At 45.9% G+C, this 11065-nt stretch overlaps 1 protein-coding gene across 1 annotated transcript in view; it reads left to right on the top strand.

Annotated features, from left to right (window-relative positions):
* Positions 1 to 203: 203 nt before the first annotated feature.
* Positions 204 to 11065, top strand: part of nxn (nucleoredoxin) — a 229436-nt gene continuing 218574 nt past the window's right edge. The window contains exon 1 of the mRNA XM_078548175.1: positions 204 to 729. Coding sequence (XP_078404301.1) covers positions 424 to 729 — 306 coding nt within the window. The 5' untranslated portion in view covers positions 204 to 423. The remainder of the gene's footprint in view (positions 730 to 11065) is intronic.

The following is an 11065-nucleotide window of genomic DNA, read 5'->3' as shown; positions in this document are numbered from 1 at the left end:
GAATCCCATTCCCCTACCCCTCAAGTATTTGTCCAACATCTTTCCTTTTTTTTTTCAAAAAAAAACTTTGCACAAAAGAGGAAAGAAGTTTTATTCTTTATAAGTAGGGAACAAAAGTCTTGCTGAAGAAGAAATTTGCTGGTGGAACCAATAGGAGTGCTGGAGCTCAGCTTTGCCATGTCCCATAGGTGGGAGTGGAGTGTGTGGACACAGGGAGAGGAGGAGGAGGAGGAGGGGGGGAAAAGATTACAGAATCGAGCAAAAATCGAAGGAAGTAATCTTGTGAATTATTTGCATTGAAGAAGATTTCATTCCCCTCTTCACACCCTACCCTCCTCCCCTCTCCCTCCCTCCCTCCTTCCCTACCCCCCCCCCCCCCCCTCCTTCCCTCTCTGTCTCTTGATTTGTGTTGCTGCTGAGAAGATGTCTGAGCTGGTTTGCGAGCTGCTGGGGGAGCGGCTGACGGACCGCGATCAGGCCGAGGTGGAGAGCTCTCCGCTGGGCTCCGACGGCCGGCTTCTCGCCCTCTACTTCGGCTGCAGCTGGAGCGCCTCGTGTAAGCAGTTCAACGCGGCGCTCGGCGACTTCTACAGCCGCTTCAAGCAAGGGGAGCACGGCGACAAGCTGGAGGTGGTGTTCATCAGCTCCGAGGAGGAGCACAAACCCTGGCAGGAGTTCGTCGGCCAGATGCCCTGGCTAGTGCTCCCTTTCCAAGACAAGGAGAGGAAGGTAACTGAAGGCAGGGGATACAATGTTACACACTGGGGATACAGGATTGCACACAGGCGATTAGAGTATTGCACCCCCCCACCCCCAAGTCTGCTGTACAGACCCTCTCTCTCTATATTTGCAACCTCGGCCCCTTGGTCCTAATTGTCACAAACATTCCTGTTTTAAACCTTCTTTCGCAACCCCACTTAAACCTATTTGCTGACATGTTTATTTTAAAAACACCGTTGCTTAAGTGATGCTGCTGTTTCGTAGGGCGAATTGGAGAGCTTGTTTTCGAACAGCAAGCACAGGCACGACGGGCTGAATGGCCTCCTTTTGTCCTGTATGATTCTATAATAAAGGATACCAGCACTCCTTTTCCAGTAGCATATACCCCTCTTTTTATTTCACTGAGAATAGATTGAGCTTTCATTTACTGTGCCATAGTTTTGTTCACCTAATGATGGTCCTTTCTCTCTGCATTTCCACTGTATCCACGCATACCTATGAAAGCTGCAGAATGTTGTGAGGCTTTGGTTGGGGGGTGGGGGTGTAGATTGATTGGCATGACCCAGCTAAGAGGATTATGTGAAAATCTTTTTATTCAGAAGAGTGACCATACTGCAAAATGCTGGAGTTTTGGTTGGCGACTGGGAATATTCTGAGCTCTCCGAAGTGGTTATTCTACCAGTTCTCATTGCGTTGAGTGCGTGTCTGCATTTGGTGCAAATTTTAACATTTTATGCTGTGATGTTAGAAAGGAACAAGCCTAACACCAGATACCATTGCAGCATCGATTTTCATTGCCCACCTCTGCCCCCTGTTGCAAGACACATTAATGTTTATGGATCTTTTTATACATAAGCTGATCCAGTAAATCATGTCAACTTCCGTATTTGCATACTGAGTAACTTTTGTTGAGTGGTTAAAATGGGCATCTTAAATTTCCTGTGAAGTTTGACATTGGTTGCCAGCTCAGGAGTTTGTGCATCTTCACACTGCCAGCGATCCCCTCTCCTCCTGTCCGCTTGGTGTTTGCAAAGCTGTAGTAAGTGGGGAGACCGACATCTCTGTGGGCTGCCCCTGTATTTGGGCATTTTCAAAGCTGAGCCTTCGCTTAAAATGACAAGTACCTTCAAACTGTTGTTGCTGTTGTAAAAAAAAATGCATCATTTGAGTGGAAGCCCAGTCAAGAGTCATTGGGGTGGTGGTGGGGGAGGGGGAGGGATTGTTAGGGAGACATGCGGGTGAAACGATGGTGCTTTGGGGATTTGTCCAGTGTTCTGTAATCCCTGTAACCTCAGGGAGCAGAAGTTGCATTTTGTGAATTTGCATGTGCTGTTCCCAGTGTCAGCTTGAGGTCACTCCATTGTATAGTGGTTGTTTATTAAAGAGGGTTCAATATTTGCCTCCCTCCCCACCCTCGGAGGAGGTAGCCTCGAGGCTGTGCTCAATCCGAACAGCAGTTGCGATATCCTGTCTCCTTTATGCCGTACATGCTGACTTAAGGCGGAAGGCCAGGTTTCAGGATGAGGCAAAACTGGAAAAGCCCATTGAGGAAGCCAAGTGGGATGAAGCATTCCATGAGGAATCTAAGTTAGTATCACTAATTGCTCAGGCTGTGGGGTAGAAATTGTTCCAGCCTCTTCACCATGTATAATAATTCCATCTTTTGGAAAATTTGCTTTTATTTTCCCTCTCTAAGACTATCTGGTATTCAATTGCCAGTCCTCAGATAACCCATCTTGTTCTGTGTTTAGTTGTCAGTGCTTCTGCCCCTGACGCAGATAAACATTTCAGCTCCACCAGTGATTGGTTTTGTTTTGATTTTTTTTTGATAGCCTTAATTCTTCTCATTTTCTCTCTCCTACCTTTTCTAGTTTCTTTTTAAACACACGTGTTTAGTAGGAGTTCAGGGGAAAATATTAGCACTTACAGCACCTTTAGCAATTCTCAGTTGTGACCTAGTGGGGAGCAGCGTCGCCTCTGAGTGAGGGATTGTGGGATCGAGTCTCACTCCAGGGACTTGAACACAAAACCTATGCTGCCAGCCCAGTGTGGTGCTGAGGGAGGGCTGCAATGTTGTCTTTTGGATGAGATGTTAAACTGAGATCCTGCCTGCTCCCTCAAGTGGATGTAAAAGATCTCCCAAGGCTATTATGAAGAAGAGCAGGGAAGTTCTCAGTGGTGTCCCGGCCAATATTTCTTCCTCAGTCGGCATCACAAAAAAGCAGAGTATTTTGGCCTCTATTTTTTTGAATTCATACGTGGGATGTGGGCGTCGCTGGCTGGGCCAGCGTTTATTGTCCATTCCTAGTTGCCCTTGAGAAGGTGGCGGTGAGCTGCCTTCTTGAACCCCTGCAGTCCATGTGGTGTAGGTACACCCGCAGCACTGTTAGGGAGGGAGTTCCAGGATTTTGACCCACTATCACGTTACTGTTTATGGGTGCTTTGTGAATGCAAATTGTCTGCTGTAATTTGCCACATTATGAGGCAGGACTACACTTCAAAAACGTGACTGCAAGGACGTGACGTACAAATCTCTAGGCAAAGGTGGGGAATACTTACCCAACGTCACTTTCATCCTGATGGCCACCTTTGCATGTGGCTGCATCAAACTGTCCATAGACATTTGGTATACAAAAAAACCGAGTGCCAGTATGTGCTGAGGTTTTATCTGTCCCTGGTGTTGCGAAAGATGGGTCTGTCCAATTTGCAGTGCAAAACTCGTCAGCTGGACAGTGTTGTACCGTCTGTCCCTCGTGCAAAAGTTTATGCAGAGAAACACCTTTGTTCACATGGCCATCGGGCAGTGGTCCGCATGTAATGTCTTTGAGGCCCTGTGGGAAATGGACTTGGTGGATCCTGTTGGATGGTTCCCTGAGCAGACTGTCAGTCATTTGGCGGAATGCCTCATCGTCAGAACTTTCAAAGAAACACCAAGACGTAGCTTGGCTGGTGGTGAGAAGGGTCCTCCCCATCAGATCGTTCCTGCACGCTTGGAGTCTGTCTGCCTTTGCAGACTGCCCTCAAGGGGGGCTGTGATGAGAAGGCGACCATTGTCCATCTACTTCTGAAATGTGCCTTTGCAAAGAAGGTCTGGAGAGAGATGTAGTGGTTTTTGTCGAGTTTCATCGTGAGCAGCTCCGTGATGCGGGACTCTGTGCTCTGTGGGCTGTTCCCAGGGACGCACACTGAGATAAACATCAACCGGTGCTGGAGGATCATCAACTCGGTGAAAGACGCTCTTTGTTCTGCCTGAAACTTGTTGGTCTTCCAGCGCAAAGAGTTGTCCCCGACCGAGTGTTGCAGACTGGCACATTCCAAGGTCCAGCACTACGTGCTGAGGGAGGCACTAAAGCTTGGGGCAGCTACTGCAGAGGCTCAATAGGCAAAGGCCATTGTCTCAGGCCTTACAGCCATAGTACACTGAGAGGTTGGAAATCATGGAAACCCCCTCAGGCTGTATGTTCATGAAATGACTATTGTAAATATAACCAGTAATTATAAGTGAGGTACTTCAGAGTGCCACATACTGTATGGAAAGGAGTCGATGTGTTTTCCATTTTATGTAATATTAAATCTGAACTGTTATGTATGTACTTTTACAAATTTTATGAACAAAGTGTATTTCTGGAGGAAGAAAGCACTTTAGATGCCCTGAGGTCCCAAAAGGCATGATGTAAATGTAGATTTATTTTTTTCTCAAGACGTTCCAAAGCACTTCAAAGTCGACCACTTTATGTTGCCATGATTTACTGTTGTTCTTTAGGCATAAACAGCAATGTTACACTCTTGGTGGAACAAAAACAGAAAATCCTGGAAAAACTCAGCAGGCCTGGCAGCATCTGTGGAGAGAAAGACAGAGTTAACGTTTCGAGTCCGTATGACTCTTCTTTGGAGCTCTGAACAGTTCTTCGGAGCTCTGAAGAAGTCATACGGACTCGAAACGTTAACTCTGTCTTTCTCTCCACAGATGCTGCCAGACAAAGAACAAAGAAAAGTACAGCACAGGAACAGGCCCTTCGGCCCTCCAAGCCTGCGCTGATCATATTGCCCGTCAACTAAAACATTTTGCACTTCCGGGGTCCGTATCCCTCTATTCCCATCCAGACCTGCTGAGTTTTTCCAGCATTTTCCGTTTTTGTTTCAGATTTCTAGCATCTGCGGTATTTTGCTTTTATCTTGCTGTTTTGGTGGTGCTGGCCACGTGGGGGATGTTGGTCAGGGAACTGGGAGAACTCCCTGCCATTCTTCAATCTTTTATATCCACCTGAGTGGGCAGACGTCTCACCTGAAAGATTGTACCTTTGCAATGGGGAGTTTTCTGCTGAGGCAGGAGTGTTGGCCTAGGGTTATGTACCAAAACCTGAGAGTGCGCTTGAACTCCAGGACCATGTGAAGTAAGGGTGACTCTTCCAGCACTGAACCAGCCTGATTACTTGTGTTTGTCTATCTTCAGCTCACTGATGAGCTGCACTAAGAGGACTGGAGACTGGATCAAACAGTATCCTTTAGGTTCACAGGGCAAAAAGCTCCATCCTTCTATTGGTGGCTGGGTTCCCTTTTCCCAGTTGGGATCTGTCTCTTATACGAGGGGCTACATTGTCCAGTCTGTGCCTGAACAGCTTCTGCACAGTTATTTCCATTCCTTCAATTGTTACAGCAGCATGTGCTTGGCATTTGTTTGGTCAAGTCCCATAACTTCTGTCTTAGCTCAGTACTTCTCTACAAAGCATCTTAGAATATTTTGGTATGTGAACAGTGATGTGTAAGTATTTATAACAACAACATCTTGCATTCACATATCACCTTTCACATTGTGAAATGTTCCAAGACATTTCACTGGAGCATTATCTGACAAAATTTGACACCTAGCCACATAAGGATCTAGGCAGCTGAAGGCATGGCTGCCAATGAATGGACTGTGAAAATAACACTTGACTTCCCTTCACCTGCGTGTGAGACAAGATCCTGTGACAAACCTCAAACATTTAAATGGCAATTACATAGCTCTCAATGAATGGCATACTTAAAATAACCTGTTAAATCCGCAGATCCAGATAGTTGAATTTTGTAGAGCTGCTTTGAATAGATGTTATGTTGCTGTATGATGCACCTCTTTAATCAGCCTATCCCCTGACTTCTGTTTCTGTTTTTAAATCGAGTGCAAGCTTCTAGTGATTTTATTTTGCTTTCTGTCCAAAACACATTGGTTATGTTGTCCGAGTGCCATGGGCAGACTCAGTGCTGACGTGTGCTTGTGGCTTTGCTTGCGTTGTTATTCTGTAGAGTCTGTGCATTGGATAAACATCCCATCTGACCAGCCCGTCTATATCCTCCTGTAATCTAAGGCTATCCTCCTCACTATTTACCACCCCACCAATTTTCGTGTCATCCATGAACATACTGATCAACCCTCCTACATTCAAATCTAAATCGTTTATATATACCACAAACAGCAAGGGACCCAACACCGATCCCTGTGGAACCCCACTGGACACAGGCATCCAGTCATAAAAACACCCCTCGACCATCACCCTCTGCTTCCTGCCACATCCAAATTGCCTTGGATCCCATGGGCTCTTACCTTCGTTATCAGCCTCCCATGCGGGACCTTATCAAAAGCCTTGCTGAAGTCCAAGTAGACTATGTCAAATGCATTGCCCTCATCTACACACCTGGTCACCTCTTCCAAAAATTCAATCAGATTGGTCAGACATGACCCCTTAACAAAACCATGCTGACTGTCCTTGATTAATCCCTGCCTCTTCAAGTGTAGATTAATTCTGTCCCTCAGAATTGCTTCCAATAGTTTCCCCACCACTGAGGTTAGACTGACTGGCTTGTAGTTCCCTGGTTTATCCCTTCCTCCCTTCTTGACTAATGGTACCACATTGGCTGTCCTCCAGTCATCTGGCACCTCTCCTGTGGCCAGAGAGGTATTGAAAATTATTGCCAGTGCCCCTGCTATCTCATCCCCTGTCTCATTCAACAGCCTGGGATACATTTCATCCGGGCCTGGAGATTTATCTACTTTTAAGTCTGCCAGACCCCTTAGAACCTCCTCCCTTTCTATGCTAATTTCTTTAATTATATAAAAGCCCTTCTGCCTGATTTCCATACCCACGTTGTCCCTCTCACTTGTGAATACCAACACAAAGTATTCATTTAGAACCCTACCTACGTCTTCTGGCTCCACACACAAATTACCACTATGGTCCTTAATGGGCCTTACTCTTTCCCTAGTTATTCTCTTACTCTTAATGTACTTGTAAAATAACTTTGGATTTTCCTTTATTTTACCTGCCAATGTTTTTTCATGCTCCTTTTTTTGCTCTCCTAATTTCCTTTTTAAAGATCCCCCCTCCCCCCACTACACATTCTATACTCCTCTAGGGCTTCCGCTGTTTTGAGCCCTCGGTATCTGCCATAAGCCTCCCTTTTTCTCTTTATCCGATCCTGTATATCCCTCTACATCCAGGGTCCCTTGATTTATTGGTCCTACCCTTTGTCTTTACTGGAATATGTTGGCCCTGTTCTCTCCCCCTATTTCCTTCTTGAATGAGTCCCACTGCTCTGACGCAGATTTACCTAAAAGTAGCTGCTCCCAGTCCACTCTGGCCAAATCATATCTGATCTTATTAAAATTGGCCTTCCCCCAATTTAGAACTCACTCTAATTTCTGGCCCATCCTTGTCCTTTTCCACAACAACCTTGAATCTAACGGAGTTATGATCACTATCTGCAAAATGCTCCCCCACTGATACCTCTACCACATTCCCTAAAATTAAGACCAGGACTGCCCCCTTTCTTGTAGGACCTTCTACGTACTGGCTTAAAAAGCTCTCCTGGATGCATTTTAAGACTTCCGCTCCCTCTAAACCTATCACACTATGACTAACCCAGTTAATGTTGGGGAAGTTGAAATCCTCCACTATTACTACCCTATTATTTTTACACTTCTCTGAAATTTGCCTACATACCTGCTCTTCTATTTCTCTCTGACTGCTGGGAGTGTACTATAGGCCCCCAAACAATGTGATTGCTCCTTTTTTGTTTTTAAGTTCTACCCATATGGCTTCATTTGAGGCGCCTTCTAAGATGTCATCCCTCCTTATTGCTGTAATTGATTCCTTGATCAATATTGCGATACCCCCTCCTCTTTTACTTCCTTCCCTGTCTCGCCTGAAGACCCTATATCCTGGAATATTGAGCTGCCAATCCTGCGCCTCTCTCAACCATGTCTCTGTGACAGCAATGACATCATACTTCCATGTGGTAATTTATGCCCTCAACTCATGTGCCTTATTCATCAGACTCCTTGCATTAAAATAAATACCATCCAACCTTGCCAAACTCCTTTGTGTCTTAAATGGCCTATAACTTCTATGCCTTCCAGCTCACTTCTAATCTCTGTCTCTTCTAATTTTGGCTGTGCATCTCCCCCCTGCTGAACCTCCTCTCAGGATCCCATCCCCCTGCCAAGTTAGGTTAAACCCTCCCCAACAGCACTAGCAAGCCTCCCCGCAAGGATGTTGGTCCCATTCCGGTTCAGGTGCAACCTGTCCGCCTTGTACAGGTCCCACCACCCCCAGAAATGGTCCCAATGTCCCAGAAATCTAAAGCCCTTCCTCCTGCACCATCTCTCCAGCCACGCATTCATCTGGACTAACCTCCTATTTCTATACACACTAGCGCGTGGCACCGGAAGCAATCCAGAGATTACTACCTTTGAGGTCCTGTTTTTCAATCTGCTTCCTAGCTCCCTAAATTCTGCTTGCAGGACCTCATCCCTCTTTCTACCTATGTCGTTGGTACCTATATGTACCACGATCTCCTTCTGTTTGCCCTCCCCCTTTAGAATGCCCTGCAGCCGTTCAGTGACATCCTTGACCCTGGCACCAGGGAGGCAACACACCATCCTGGAGTCACATCAATTTTGCAGCAGCATTGATGGATAAGCCTGCAGCTGCTTCCCAGAATTTCCACCTCACCTCTTTAAGACTCTCTTTAAAATCCCATCTCATTGACATCCCCATCCAGCATCTTTTCTCCTTCTCCTTTGTGCCCATTTATTTTCCTCATGTCTTTATGAAGCAGCTCAGATTGTTTATCTACATTAAAACTCCCATTTAAATACGAGTTGTCACTGGCTATCTCTTTTCTGCTTAATGAATTCTCCAATTTGTAGGCTCCATTGGTGAAAATTCAGGGTCATGAAGTACAGAATGCAACCAATTTAAACTCTAGGTCATATTGGAAATAGAAAACTGCATCGTAAAGACAAACATCTGGGTAATAGAAATCCAACAGAGAGGAACACATTTTACAACCAATACGGTTTTAACAAGCTGAGTTATCTTTCCTTGGATCTTGTTTGAGCTTGTTAATGGAATATATTAAAAACAAACCCATTGTTCTAAATGCTGATTTCTTTCTGACTGTTAAGAAAGCTGAGCTCCAAGTTCCATTTAGCCCTCCGGTACCCTGCCCAGTGTGATACGGAACTGTACAGACCCGGGAGGTCCCTGGGTTCTGCTCAGTCTACCCATCTCAGTCGTGGTGACAGCAGGGATGCTGCAGCATTGAGTGCAGTGTCTCTGCACTGGGCGAGAATAAGGAAATTGGTGAGACTCCCCCCTCCCCCTCTCTGCCGCCACCTATGGTTGAATAGGTTCCAGCATTCGAACCCTTGTAATAAAGATCAACCACTCGGGTAAAATATCAGAGAGCTGTTGGCTGGCAGCTGTAGAACTCAACATGAAGTCCAGTCAAAATTTCTAGGAGATGAATCACAATCACACCCCAAAGGAGGATAGTTTCCTTTAAAAATGACTATGTTTCGAGAGTTGATGTCATGGTGTCAGAGACTGTGTGGTGTTCTTTTGGATGTTGTTCTGGACCTGCACCAATTACTTCCATTTATCCCTTTTGACCCTTCTCCTTTTTCCCAAATACCTCACCCGGACAGACCAACTTTTAGTCTCTCTCGTCCTGGATTCCTAACCCCAATCCCAGCCTTCCACTGTTCCTCAGCCTGCCTCCCTTCTACTGCCAGTCCGTGTTGGGACAAACCTTGAACATGTTCATGGCTACTCTCTGTACCTTTCTCAACATTTTCCAATGGACCCATTGCTGCCTCCTCAAGAGTAGCAATCCCAACTGCTCTGTCCTTACTTCACCACACCCACTATGGACTAATCTCACCAACCTTCACCTCACTAACCAACTTTCCTTTACCGACAGATATAATCACTGCACTGAGACCACTCACAGCCTCCAGAAACTTGTGCTTACCCAAAACTCTGCATCTCATATATCCCATACATCAAGTCCCATTCATCTGTCACCCCGTGTTCACTGACCTACTTTGGCTCTCCACCTGGCAACGGATTTTAAAGAAAAAGTTCACCCCTGTTTTCAAATCGCTGCATGGCCTCACCCCCTCCTCATCACTGACCCCCTCTAACCCTACAATCTTCTGAGATCAGTGCGCTCCTTCAATTTTGGTCCCTTGCGCATTCCCGCTTTCCTTTGCTCCACCATCGGTGACCATACTTTCAGTTACCTTGGCCACAAGCTCTAGAATTCCTTCTCTAAACCTCTCTGCCTCTCGACCTCTCTCTCCTCCTTTAAGATGCTGTTTAAAACCTGCCACTTTGACCAAGCTTTTGGTCATCTGTTCTAATATTTTGTCTTGTGACTCGAAATCAAGTTTGGTCTAAACGCTCCTGAGACGCAGGTTGCGAGCTTTTGGTGTGTTGAATGCACAATGTAAATACAAGTTGGTGATTTACATTGGTAATATGGCATTGATGTAAATCATACCATCCCACACCTTTTCCTTCTACAGAAGGTTCTGGATCTGCCTTATAGTTCCTGCTACCTGCCCCACAATGGTGGCATGGTCTTAATCAGCAAGTTATCCCCTGGTCTCTTCCCCCAATCCTCTGGACCACTTTCATACACTTCAAACTATTCCACCCCCCCTCACCTCTTTTAGGCTCTTGCTGCATACTGCCTCACACTTGGTTTCTTCCTGGTTCCAGAAATTTGAGTACATAATCCTGGCTGCAGGAGTGCTGCACATTCAGAGGTGCCATCTTTCAGATGGGGGTCTTAAAAAAAGACCCTATCTCCCCACTTGGGTGAGCATTAAGAAGCCCCATGGCACCATTTTGAGGAGGAGCATGGGGTGGGTTGGGGTTCTACCCAGTGCCCTGGCCAATATTTATCCCTGAACCAGCAACACTAAAAGCAGGTTTTCTGATTGTTATCACACTGCTGTTTGCGGGACCTTGCTGTGCATTAATTGGCAGCTGCAATTAATGCTTTAGGCAGTCACTACTCT

The sequence above is a fragment of the Cetorhinus maximus genome, chromosome 9, assembly GCF_964194155.1.
Source record: "Cetorhinus maximus chromosome 9, sCetMax3.hap1.1, whole genome shotgun sequence".
NCBI lineage: Eukaryota > Metazoa > Chordata > Chondrichthyes > Lamniformes > Cetorhinidae > Cetorhinus > Cetorhinus maximus.
The sequence above is the reverse complement of the archived record's forward strand: the minus strand, read 5'-3'. Positions and strand labels throughout refer to the sequence as shown.